This window comes from Neofelis nebulosa, chromosome 13, assembly GCF_028018385.1.
Source record: "Neofelis nebulosa isolate mNeoNeb1 chromosome 13, mNeoNeb1.pri, whole genome shotgun sequence".
Classification (NCBI taxonomy): domain Eukaryota; kingdom Metazoa; phylum Chordata; class Mammalia; order Carnivora; family Felidae; genus Neofelis; species Neofelis nebulosa.
Window position 1 is genome coordinate 11,542,917 of NC_080794.1, and position 13,417 is coordinate 11,556,333.

At 44.9% G+C, this 13,417-nt stretch overlaps 1 protein-coding gene and 1 long non-coding RNA gene across 3 annotated transcripts in view; one reads left to right on the top strand and one right to left on the bottom strand.

Annotated features, from left to right (window-relative positions):
• On the top strand, positions 1-13,301 carry LOC131492601 (uncharacterized). The gene is made up of 3 exons (XR_009252156.1): positions 1-180; positions 6,974-7,084; positions 12,827-13,301. It is a non-coding gene; the product is annotated as an uncharacterized LOC131492601 (long non-coding RNA).
• The window catches only part of LIPK (lipase family member K), a 26,759-nt gene continuing 16,615 nt past the window's right edge, over positions 3,274-13,417 (bottom strand). The window contains exons 7-9 of one of the 2 annotated variants that reach the window (XM_058696283.1): positions 11,806-11,877; positions 8,860-8,931; positions 3,274-4,106 (exon numbers count right to left, since the gene is read on the bottom strand). In XM_058696283.1, the coding sequence (XP_058552266.1) occupies positions 3,867-4,106; positions 8,860-8,931; positions 11,806-11,877 (384 nt within the window). In that variant the 3' untranslated portion in view covers positions 3,274-3,866. The remainder of the gene's footprint in view (positions 4,107-8,859; positions 8,932-11,805; positions 11,878-13,417) is intronic. The other variant, XM_058696284.1, reaches the window with a different exon arrangement.

A 13,417-nucleotide genomic window follows, 5' to 3' on the forward strand; every position in this document is an offset into this window, starting at 1 on the left:
GATACAATCTTTAAAAAGAATCTTGACTTTTGCTTCTAGCCACAGGAGAATAACAGCGTCTGGAATTACCATTCTGCCACAAAAAAACCGGAACCCTGGAACCCAAATCATAACAGTTTTGAGACACTGGACATCGGGCCGCACAGGACTGTTATCACTGAAGGGAAGGACACAGATGAGGTATTCTCTATGCAAACCTTACTTTTCTGCCTACTGATCATTTCTAGATCACAGCAAAGGTAGAGGAACTCCAAGAAAGCTCAGTGGGGGTGGGGTAAAGCCACGGATGCCAGGGAGGCCACTGTGGTTGGAGAAGAACATGGGCCAGGTGCTTTGGGATCTGCACGCCCTGGGTTCTGCTCACACAGACCCCCATCCCTGGGGCTTCCTGGAAAACCACTTCCCAGGTGAGGAGGTGACACTCATCAGGAAGATGTATGACCATCTGACTCCCCTCCACAGCCTGCCTGGGGCCCCAGGCCGTCTGCATGGGTATCTCTTTGGAAGGCTCACTCTGATGCACAAGTAGGACAGTCCAGAGCCCGGTAGCCTTTGAGGGGCCCCTCTGATGCCCCCTGGTGCTGGGGCTTCTGCTTGAACCCCTCCCTGCAGCCACTGGGCAGCTTTTTCACCACCCTGGAGCCCTCTCCCAAGATGTGGACCCAATGGAAACAGTAACGCCTTTGGCAACGACAACAACAATAACAACAACAAAGGAAAGAAAGAAAGAAAGAAAGAAAGAAAGAAAGAAAGAAAGGGAAGGAAAGGAAAAGAAAAGAAAGAAGACAAAAAACTCAGGGGTTAGCTGACTAGTGGAGGCAGAGACTGGAATTCAGGGAGAAGGACAATAAAACCTGTGAGTCAGAATACCAGAGAAAGAAGTGCAAGCCAGAGAAAGAGCTTCTGGAAATAGGGGATGGCATCTCACGGAGCTCTGGCTGAATAATAATGTGTCCATGCTAAAGGCAGAATCCCACAAGAGTGGACAGAGTAAAACTTTCAGAGAAGGAACAAGTGCCAGGAAACTATAAGCAAAACAACTTCTAGAGTGCACGCAGTACCCGTAGGGATTCATTGAAATTCTCTCCGGCGAGCATGAGAGACCTTTCAGAACACCGCAGGGGTTGAGGTGGGGGACGGGAATTCAGTAGAGACTTCAGAAAATAGACGTGTCAGTGGCAGGGCAGAATTTCCTTAGAGGAGAGATTGCTCTAGACTGGCCTTTAGGTGATGAAAAACAAAAACAAGCGTGTCTCGAAATAATCAGACTTAGCTGCAAACAAACTGACTGCCAAAAAATTCCTAACCCCGTCTAAAGGAATAAAAGTTAGCACTCAGTGCCTGGCAATCCAATAGCCTGGCATCCAATAGCAAATGATTCAGCATGCAATAAGGCAGGAAAATATAACCCACAGCCAGGAGAGAATCATTCCATAAAACAAACTTATAAAAGGAAAGATAATTGCATGAACAGAAAGTATGTTGAAATAGGTCCTGAAAGATGCTTACTGTGTTCAAGGATTTAAAGGAAAACATAAAAAGGGGTGCCTGGGTGGCTCAGTCGGTCGAGTGTCTGACTTTGGCTCAGGTCATGATCTCACAGTTCATGAGTTTGAGCCCCGCGTCGGGATCTGTGCTGACAGCTCGGAGCCTGGAGCCTGCTTCACATTCTGTGTTTCCTTCTCTCTCTGCCCCTCCCCTGCTCATGCTCCATCTCTCTCTCCCTCTAAAAAAATCAATAAACATTAAAATAAAGAGAAAAACATAACATAAAGAAGGGAAAAACAGAAGATATAAAAGAGACTCAAATGGGATATCTACAGATGGAGAATAATAGTCTCCAAAATAGACAATGCACCAGCCAGGATTATGGCAGACTAGACACTGTGTAAGAGAGAATTTATGGGTATGAGGACACCCACAGACACTATTTGAAATGAAGCACACAGAGGGAGGACGCTGGGGAAAAAGCACAGCTTCTTTGACTTGTGGGTCAACACCAGGTGTCTAACATACAAATTAGACACCCAGAGTAAGTGAAGGTACCAACGATACTCAGACAAATGATGAACAAAACGTTTCTAAATTTGATGAAAACTGTAAATCTGCAGATCCACGAAGCCAGTTGAATTCCAAGCAGAATACACAACAAAACCACCTCAAAGTTCAATGAACTCAAATTGCTAACACTCCATTGGTAAAAAGAAAATCTTAAAGCAGACAAAGAGAAAAAAAGACAGTCCAAAGACACGAATATAAGAAATCACAGACTTATCAGCAACTGCATGCCAGAAGGTAATGAACAGCATTTAAAAGGACCGAGGGAGTAAGAACAAATTAGGAAGCACGTCAGTCTAAGGTTCTCTTGTCCGAAAAAAAAACAAGTCTTTTAGAAATGAAGGCAAAATGCCTTCACTGATCAGCCCAACCGGAGACTCTGGGGGCCTCTCAAACTTTTCCCAAAGATATACATCCACCATTTCTCTCCCTCTCTTTTCCCAGGGTGGGGATGAGGCCCCCAGGGACATACAAGTCAAAACCATGATGAGATATGCTCAACTCCTGTTGGTGGCTCTAACAAAAGCAATACTAATAATAAAACAAAACAAAACAAAACAAAACAGAAGTGTTGGCCAGGATGTGGAGAAATTGGCCCCTAACACATTGCTCGTGGGAATATAAAGTGGCACAACCTCTGTAGAAAACGGTATGGAAGTTCCTCAGAAAATTAAAAACACAACTACTGTACGATCCAGCAATCACACTTCTGGAATCTATTCAAAAGCATTGACATTAGGGTCTTGAAAAGATACATAGACGTCCATGATCATCCCAATAGTATTCACAATAGCTAAGGTATGGAAACAACTTAAATGTCCGTTGACAGGTGATTGGGCACAGAAGATGGACTTTATACGTAGATATAATGGCGTATAATTCAGCCTAAATGATGGCAAAACAAAGACTCTTTCAGACAAACACTGAGAATCCATCGCTGGCAGATAGATCTGCCAAACAAATTTGAAGAAAGTTCACCAAAACAAGAAAAATAAGGAAACTCTGTCAGCCCAGAGCCCGACGCGGGGCTTGAACACATGAGCCGTGAGATCATGACCTGAGTCGAAGTCGGATGCTCAACCGACTGAGCCACCCAGGCGCCCCTCAAGCTTTTAACCAAAGAGACAAAACAATAGTCACAATAATAATAATGATGATGATTTGTTATTACCATTAATAGTAGTTTACTATTGCTGATAACAAATTTCCGCAAACTTGGTGGTTTCAAAGAATATACATTTATTTTGTCACTCTGGCTGTGGGTCTGGGTATGGCACAGCTAGTCCCCTGCAGCTCAGGGTGTCTTCCCGGGGCTGCAGATGAGGGGTGGCCAGGCTTCTTTCTCAACTGGAAGATTTACTGGGGGATTCGTGGGCTTTTGAGTTCATCCAGGATGTAGATGTAATTGATCTCACAGCTGTATGATTGAGAATCTGGTTGTTTGCTGGTTATCTGCTATAGGCACAGATCCTAGAGGTCATGTAGGCTTCCTCCACATATCTGTCCTCTTCATCAAACCAACAAGGGAGATGTCTTCTCCAGTCTGCTTGATGGATTCTCCTATAATATGACGCAATCAGGAGTTGACGTCCTTTGCCACAAACATGATCCAAACAAGGGTGTGACAGCATGACCTTTGCCAATTCTGTTGGCCAGAACCAAGTCTCAAGGGCGTCCCACACTCAAGGGGAGAGGGTTACACCAACACACGGGCACTAGGAGGCGAAAATCATTGGAGCGGTCACCTTAGGGTCTGGGCGCCACAGTATTATTTTAAGAATCCACTTGCTTAGAGAAAGGGAAGCTATTTAATTTTGCAAACACCCGTCCATCAGTCTAATAAGGTCTTGGTAAATTTCCTGCGGTGCGTCCTGTCCAAGGTAAAAATCCACATGATTGTAGTGTGGAATCAACTTATAGTAAATAAGCCTGGGAATTTGGGGCAGTAAATTCTCAACGTCCTTGAGGTCAGCCACACGGTCGTGTCCTCCGCTCCACACAGCTGTGGGCACTCGCATCTTGGTCACGTTGTACAAGGGAGGTGTGAGCTAAGTATGATTAGAGACGGAGAGAAAAAACCAGATTTCGCAGAAAACCACATCGGGGGAGTAACCTTATCGATTGTTAAGCAAGTTCTTCAAATGCTAAAAGTATGCAGTTAGAATGCACTTAATGATTTCCAAACATTAAAATGTTAGAAGTGCTCGAGAGCACTTCTGTGCAATGGTATGAACTGTGAATAAAGAAAAAGGTAACCGTGATATTTCTGATTTGCACGTTGGGGAAAATAGGAAAGAATCCTCGAGGAAGGGGGCTCTTATTTCTATGGGGGACCATCTTTCTTTCTTTAAAAAAACTTTTTTTAAGTATATTTATTTTGAGTAGGGGGGATGGTCAGAGAGAGATAGAGAGAGAGAGAGAGAGAGAGAGAGAGAGAGAGAGAATCCCAAGCAGGCTCCATACTGTCAGCACAAAGCCTGACATGAGACTCGATTCCATGAACCATGAGATCATGACCTGAGCTGAAATCAAGAGTTGGTTGTTTAGGGGCGCCTGGGTGGCTCAGTCGGTTAAGTGTCCGACTTCAGCTCAGGTCACGATCTCACGCTCCGTGGGTTCGAGCCCCGCGTCGGGCTCTGGGCTGACGGCTCGGAGCCTGGAGCCTGCTTCCGATTCTGTGTCTCCCTCTCTCTCTGCCCCTCCCCCGTTCATGCTCTGTCTCTCTCTGTCTCAAAAATAAAACGTTAAAAAAAAAAAAAAAAGAGTTGGTTGTTTAACTGTCTGAACCACCCAAGGCACCCTTATGGGTGACCATCTTTCTAGTAGGGCTTGGCACTCGGAGTATGTCCTTTTGAAACAATATATATGTGTGTATATATATATATATATATATGTACACACACACACACACACACACACATATATATATATATGTATAGGATAAATGTAAATACCTCTTCTCTGGTGCAGAAATCTGGGCTTGGGGGGATTATTGACACTTGAGCAGACTCTTTGGGGAGCATTGAGACCAATGGATGAAAACAGTTGAAGTATGACGTGAACAAGGAGCCAGCCTGTTCCAGAGAACGTGATGTCTTTTCCCTTCTCTCTGGGATCCAACAAATCCCATCCCCCAGCTCCTCAGTGGCCCCGGATGACCCAGCCTGGCCAATCAGTCCTTCATCCCTCTGGCCTCAGTGACTGGATGAGAGATGGGCACATGGCTAAAACTGGGCCAGAGTTCTCTCTGGAACTTTCTGCCAGTGCTCCTGAGAAAAATACTGGCTTTTTCTTCGGGTTTGTGGTGGAAAGAATGATACGAGTTGAGCACACGCAGTCACAATCTTACTATTTTTGAAATAGCCTGAGAAGGGAAAGAGCATTTGTGAGTAGAACTGGGAGAGAGAGGGAGGGGCGCAGGGAGAAGGAGAGCCCGGAGGACAGCGTTCCAGTTCCCAGCCATTGTGAGTTGATCACCACCCTGTTCAGTACAGTAAAGCAGAAGATAGGTAGGTTTTTTAAAACCTAACGTAGAGTTGTCTCCTGCCATGCACAACTGAGAGAATACAGACTGCCACCATATTCCAGGGACCGAATTGTGTTTTCCCCAAATTTGGATGTTGAAACCTTAACCTCTAATTTGACTGTATGAGGAGATAAGGCTGTTAGGAGGTAATTGGGGTTAAATGCAGTCATAAGGGCCAGGTCCTAATTAAGTAGGACTGGCAGTCTATAGGAAGGGGAAGAGAGAGATCTCTCTCTCTCTCTCTCTCTCCAAGCGCACTCGCAGAAGAAAGGGTACGTGAACACATGACAAGAAGGTGACTGTCTACAAGCCAGAAAGGGGCTCCTCCCCAGAGCCCCACCAGCTGGACACTGACCTTGGACATCCAGCTTCCAGAATGTGAGAAATAGATTTCTGTGGTTTAAGCCACTCAGTCTATGGTCATTCTTTTTTTTTTTTTTTTTTTTATGGCATCCTGAGCAGATTTCTACACTGTTGTTAACAATTTTTGGCAGCAAGGTTAGGAAAAAAAGGTAACGTGGACAAAGACGCAGATCCTTGGGAAACTGTAACCTTGGCCAGGGAGAGGTTTCCTAGACTAGTAATGTACCCGATGACTGGGTTGGGGGCGGTGCTGACTTGGGGACCGTGCACCTTCAGTTCTCTCGGCAGGGCGATATACAAGCAGAGATCACAGGCTCGATCATCACAGAAGTTACTGTTAGTCGATGGGCTGGTGTCCGGGCCTTAGAGTTACTGAATATCTTAAGTATGTCGCCTGTCCCCTATCTTGCTGGGAGACCGTGGCCCTGGGCTTAGGAGCAAGTGATAAAGGAGGAGGTGAGAAGGCAGCGACAAGGCAGGGAGGCCAGTGAGCACAGATCAGGGCTCACAGTGGTGCTTTAAGGGCTGGGGAGAGCCCGCGCAATGCCCCAAAGGCCAAGAGCAAACTGGGGCAAGAGGAGGCATGCTTTTCCAGACTCTGGGTTTCTCAGCGGGATAATACAAAGCATAAATACTTAGATGCAAAGATGGAGAAAGTTAAAGAGTAGAAAGACAGCTGTAAATATTAGCAAGCTTCGTGGCAGGAGAGTGGGGCTGAGGAGCCCCTGAAATCAGAACACATTTACCACAATGATTTAGGACACTGTGAAGGATGAAAGGAAGCTCAGAAGAAGGCAGAGCCAAAAATGAATATGCAAATCAGGATGCAAATGAGACATGCTGACTTTGGGCCAAGACTTTTTTTTTTTTTTTTTTTACTTAGTAATGAAGGTTTGGTGATTGCACTGATAATTATGCCCGTCTTATTTATGGTCATTACTCATAGTTGTGACAAAGGTTATTGCTTTTTACACATACATGTTGTTCACCCTCAGCTTGTTTGGGGTTTTCCATTTCTTTCCCAAGGTCCCAAGCAAACGATTCATGTGTAAACTTGAATCACCATGTATCCTGAAGATGGGAAAGATCATCCCTGTGACACAGCTCTCATCCAAGTTGACGTTTAACTCTCACAAAGTAAGCTCATCATCCAAGACTCTTTCCTTTTAGCAACTATCTACTCTTTCTAGGGTAAGAAATTCGTTACTCACAAGACAAATTGGGACTTTGACATAGTATGTGGGTCTGTGTGTGGCAAGCAGCCTAGAAGAAAACTATAGCAGTTTGGGAGGAAAATCAGATTCTTCACTCCAGCTAAAATTATGTATCTTCTCTATCGCAGTTACTACAGTGGCACTGAAAATCTGCTTTTTTGAAAAATTTCCAAATTTCCATACCCCTTTTTTGAAAAACTCATGTATCTTTGATGGCCACTTGTGTAACCTGAGTTCCCTCTATCAGCAGGAAGCCAAAATCATGTATGGATTTTCTTATAAACACTGGGAAAAATAACAACAAATAAAACACCACATATTTCCATTCAATAGAGAACTTTGGCTTCAAAAGTTTTCATAGATTATGTCAAGAAATATCTTGACATACCACTCTCTGGCAGATATCAGTACTTCTTCCTAAAAGTGATATTTCTGTCTAGTATATTTTTAATGATATATATATATATATATATATATATACACACATATATATATACACATATATATATACACACATATATATATACATATATATATACACACATATATATATACATATATATATACATATATATATATATGTATATATATATACACACACACACACATATGTTAAATGAGCAGTAATTTTCATCCCAAAGAACTAATAGGGCAGTGTTAGTTCATTTTATAATAGATGGGTAAGAAATGAGAGCATATGTTCCAGAAACAAAGATTACATATCTTTAATTCTCCTTTTAAAATATGGTCTTGGGGTGCCTGGACAGCTCAGTCAGTTAAGTGCCTGACTCTTGATTTCGGCACAGGTCATGATCTCACAGCTTGTGAGTTCGAGCCCAAAGTCCGGCTTTGCACTGACAGTGTGGAGCCTGCTTGGGATTCTCTTTCCATCTCTCCCTCTGCCTCTCTCTCTCTCAAAATAAGTAAATAAATGTTAAGAAAAACATGGTTTTAATTAAGTGCTGAGAGTGTCTACTTTTTTTGATGTTTATTTATTTATTTTGAGAGAGAGAGAGAACTGGGGAGGGGCAGAAAGAGAAAGAGAATTCCAAGCTGCTACCTCGGGGCCCGACATAGGGTTCCATCTCACGAACTGTTAGATCATGACCTGAGCTGAAAGAGTTGGACGCTTAGTCGACTGAGCAACCCAGGTACCCCAAGAGTGTCTATTTTTTGAGAAGGAATAAGTAGGGCTATAAAATCCAGGAACCCCTGAGTCATATCCTGGTTCATTACTAAGCTAAATAATTTTGACAATTTACCTAACCTCTCTGAGCCTCTGCAAACGTGGAGGCAACATATTTACCTTGTAAGGTCATTGTAAGGATCAAAACTAATATGGAAACATCAAATTTTTTTTTAAAAAAGGGGCGCCTGGGTGGCTCAGTCAGTTGAAGGTCCGACTTTGGCTGTGGTCATGATCTCATGGTTCGTGGGTTCGAGCCCCGCGTCGGGCTCTGTGCTGACGGCTCAGAGCCTAGATCATGCTTCAGTTTCTGTGTGTGTGTGTCTCTCTCTCTGCCCCTCCCAGCTGTCTCTCTCTCAAGATATAAAACATCAAAACATTTAGAAATAATGGTATGGAACATGGTAAGAAACCGATAAGTGGAATCTGATCTATATAAAATATGTGGCACAGTGTCGGAACCTAGCAGGTACTTAGTGAGTGGAGACTGATGACCACGGTCATCCATGTACCTGGTGAAAGTGCATCATGTTCTCATCAGGGTTTCCCCAGTCAAAAGCTTGGAACAGACCAGAATTAGCAGCCTATGATAAAATAGAAATAAAACCACATTACGATGATGTAAGGAAACAACACGCATTTAAAGACTGTAAACAGAGGCACACCTGGGTGGCTCAGTCAGTTGAGGGTCTGACTTCAGCCCAGGTCATGGTCTCATGGTTCGTGTGTTCGAGTCCCAAGCCGGGCTCCGGGCTGACAGCTCAGAGCCTGGAACCTGCTTCGGATTCTGTGTCCCTCTCTCTCTGCGCTCCCCCTCCCCACACACACACTCTCTCTCTGTCTCAAAAAATTTATAAACATTAAAATAAATAAAGACAGTAAACAGAAAATATACAAAGAGGATGATATTACATCCCACTCTTTAGGCATGAGAGCTAAAGTCCAGTAAAGATTAAGAAGCTGGATAATAAGACTGATACGAGCCGATATAGTAATTCACAGAACTGACTGACCGTCTTTTACTCTCCTCTATACCTCTCCAGTGAAAATTCTCAGATAGCAGTGTGTTTATTTTTTTAAGTTTATTTGTTTATTGAGAGGGAGAGGGAGGGAGAGAATGAGTAGGGGAGGGGCAGAGAGAGAGAGAGAGAGAGAGAGAGAATCCCAAGCAGGCTCCGTGCTGTCAGCGCAGACCCCGACACGGGGTTGGAACTCATGAACTGTGAGATCATGACCATGACCTGAGCTGAAACCAAGTCAGACGCGGAACCGACTGCACCACCGAGGCGCCCTGACGACAACGTCTTCGGGTGTTATAACACTCTACAGAGGAACGTCTACAAGGATGCTGCGATTGAATGATTCTTGACCATCTTAGCTTCAGGAATTGTCATAATTTTTTTGAAAGAGGCACGAGCTGTTCATCGACATTGAAAAGTGACCGACGTTTTCCTACACAGCTGTGTCCAGTATCCCTGTCAGGGTGTCGTCACTACATTCCCTGTTCTTGAACACTTTTTGTTGCTCCTGAAGGGAACGTGCGCGCGGAGTAGCTTCAGCGCTTCCCGTGTGAGGGGCTCTGTCCCCCCAGCAGCCAGCCGTGTCGTCAGGAGCGGGGCCACCTGCTGAGTGTCTGAGACACCGGGCACGCCACTTGGACATTTTCATGTTCAGACTTCCGCTACGAGAATGGAAACGGTCATACACCTGCACGCCTGGGGCTTCCTTCTTCTGTGACTTGCCACCCACGCTGGACCGAAGAAGGAGGTCACGTTCACGTTCACCTCACACGTTCCGGTAGGTGATTCTCAGTCTGTCCCACGTTTTTGTTTTTGTTTTTGTTTTTTTCCTGAACTTGAATCTCAGAGATTTTTTCCCACACTCATTGATTTAATCCTGATGCTTCGTTTAAAATCATTCCCATCATGCTCTCTATTGACAGAGGCGGTCTGCTGCGGTGGTTTTTCACCAATGGGAAGCAGCAGCGTGGGCTCCTTAAGTATCTGGGTTCTAGCAGCAAACAGACTTGGTCTCAGTCCAGGCTCAACGGATTATTGAATGTGTCATCCACGGCAAGTTACGTATCTCCCCTAATTCCCGTCTGTGAAATGGGAATGATAACATTCTCCTCATAGTAAAGATTCAATTGGGTGATGCATTAAACAGGGTGCTAGGGTGTAGCACCTAGAAATGCTCAGCAAACCTCTTTTTACTAACATTACTACTCTCGTCATTGTCGTCACCCTTGCCGTAGCCGTCCGCATAACTTATGACCAAGTGTCTCACCTCATCCCCCTCCCCACCCCCCTGACTTATTTCTGTCCTCAAGAGGACTTTCTGCCACAGGAGAAGAGATCTTTTTAAGAGCAGTGAGCTGTGAGACACGTAAGGGACAGGCCAGGACATTTGTGGCATAAGGGGTATCGATGCCTTCGTGGAAAGACTGTTAAGCGAATTCAGTGAGACCGAAGGAAATCACACGTACGAACAGCAAGGACACATAGTAAGTGCTCAGGGAAAGTGAAATTGGAGTTGTGTTACCCACCACAGACCCTCTCTGTCTCCTCACTGGGGGGAGACATTCTGTCCTGAGCATCTTTCTTCCTGCAGGAACTTGAGGGCTTATCTCCTGGGCGTGGAACTCTTCAAAGGAGTTCAGAAGTCCTCAACTAGTGTTTCAGGCTATCTACAACAGTGATTCTCAACCGTAAAGCATGGAGCAAACTTATCAGGGTGGAGGTGAAAGTGTAAACTCGTAGGGATCTCAGATATGTCAAAACTTCAGGAAGACCCTTCTCTCTCCCCCCCCCCATACACACACACACACACACACACACACACACACACACACTCATCACACTTGGTTCAGAAAGCTGGGCCAATTGAATATGACTTCTCCCTGAACTTGCTGAATATTGAGCAAAACGGTAGCACACACACAAATTTAAACTGAGAGTGAAAACAGAAACCGTTGACGGTAGCACACACACAAATTTAAACTGAGAGTGAAAACAGAAACCGTTAATCTATTTTCATCTCTATCTCATACTTAACTTGCGCAGAGTAAAGCATTATTTCCACACTCTGAAATGGCCCATTCGCCAATAGGAGGATGCACAGATCTTTCCGGAATAGCCTCTATCGTGTTATATAAAGTTCTGTTAGAACTGATGGTTTCCCAAAAGAGGAAGTACAAACCTTCCCTAGAAAAGGCAGTTGGGAGTAATCCAAAAATCAGAGTTCAGTCCGAATAGGTGGGAACCAGGCCCAAACACCAGCAACCGAGGACACAGAGAACAGAAGAGAGAACAGGGAATGAACACGAGTTGATGCTGATTTCGGAAGCATCCACCTGACAGAGGCAGGTGCCTGAAAAACCCCGCGATGGGCTCTGGGAGTCCTCCTCAGGGCTCTCGGGGCGATGTGTGTGCATCAGACCAGGAGTAGGGAGCACGTACCTGGGCCCAGTGCAGCATGGTCTGCACGGATGTTCCCGCAGAGCTCTGTGCCAAATAAACATCCAAGCGACTCTGCAAAGTGGAGATTATTTCTCACCGGGAGGCTAATCATATGACCACACCACAAGTAAACTTGAATATTCTCTTTCTCTCTCTGGGGAATAAACATGGACCATGCCCTCTTTAAGAACTTTCTCCTCCCGTAGCTCTGTTCTGTCTCGTACAGTCTTCATAAAGCCCACAGAGGCCATCCCGCCGGTCAAAGACACGAATATGCCTTTTCTCTCCCGCCTCACCTCAGATGGCCCAAGAGTACAGGGGGGTTGAGGGGTGAGAGCCCCAGTGACCTTCGTCACCCTGTGTGAAGTCCCAAAGGACATTCTGAGAGAGTTGTTCATCATGAGACATTGAGAAAAGATCTAAATGTTTCCTTTGCCTTCTGATTTTAAAAACATAGTGAGTATTCCACAGGGCTCTCTGAAAGTTTGTGGAACATAATCCATCCAGGATTGTAACCTCCACTGACATTTAGACTTTTTTTCTGGATTAAAAAAAAAACAAAAACACTTGATATTTTTCATTGCCTTTTTTTTTTTTTTTTTTTTTTTTTTTTTTTACATTTTAGTATACAAAACGGTTATTTTTCCACCAAAGTGAGCACAGAAAGAGCATGGAGCTTTAAAAAAAAACAACACTACCCCTCATGAGCTAGCCAAACCTACTGAATCAATATCAAAATCTCCAGGGTTGAGTCCTGGACATGTGTATTCCTTCAAAGTTCCACAAACTCTACTCAGACATCCCTGGATATCCTCCACTAAAATAGACATCCTTGCAGAGATTCCATAGGCCGGCCCCCAACAGTTAAAAAAAAGGGGGGGGCAATTTGACTGTATAAATGTACAACGAGGGCCCTCAGTGAATGTTCTAGAGGGTCACGTTAGGAAGTCTTCCTCTGGCAAACTCTGAGGCCATGTCGAGAAGATGCTTTTGAAATGATCCCTCTTGTGCTTGCTTACAGCTCTTTGCCAGCTCTGCCTACATGATATGCTACCATCTAAGTGACAGGCACGTGCAATCCCCTTGGCAAATGGAGAAAACAGAAAAGGAGTGTGAAAAGGCAGGGGTTAAGGCGTGCTTTGCATAAACGGCTATTTGCAAATCTTGTCTGAAAGCAAGACAAGTGTTTAATCCGTGCTCTCCAGTAACAGAGGGAGACTAGGCTCTGGGCGGAAATCTGTGAGATAGTTGGAGACCACTTTCAACCATGTCCTGCTTCTGGTTTCAAAGATACCTCCTCTCTGGCTGGGGAGTGAACAGTAGCTTTCCGTCTTCCACCTCCCCCCAGTCAGCTCATGGTGACTAAAGAAGAAAAGGATTTCAGCTGGAGAGGACTCCCCAAGAAACCCAACTGATCCCTCTCAGTGTCCCTTCAACTGTGAATCTGTAGCTGTCATTGGAAAGCCATCCCTTAATCCCAATGGATTAAAGAAGTCAGTGGTGGGGCGCCTGGATGGCGCAGTCGGTTAAGCGTCCGACTTCAGCCAGGTCACGATCTCGCGGTCCGTGAGTTCGAGCCCCGCGTCGGGCTCTGGGCTGACGGCTCGGAGCC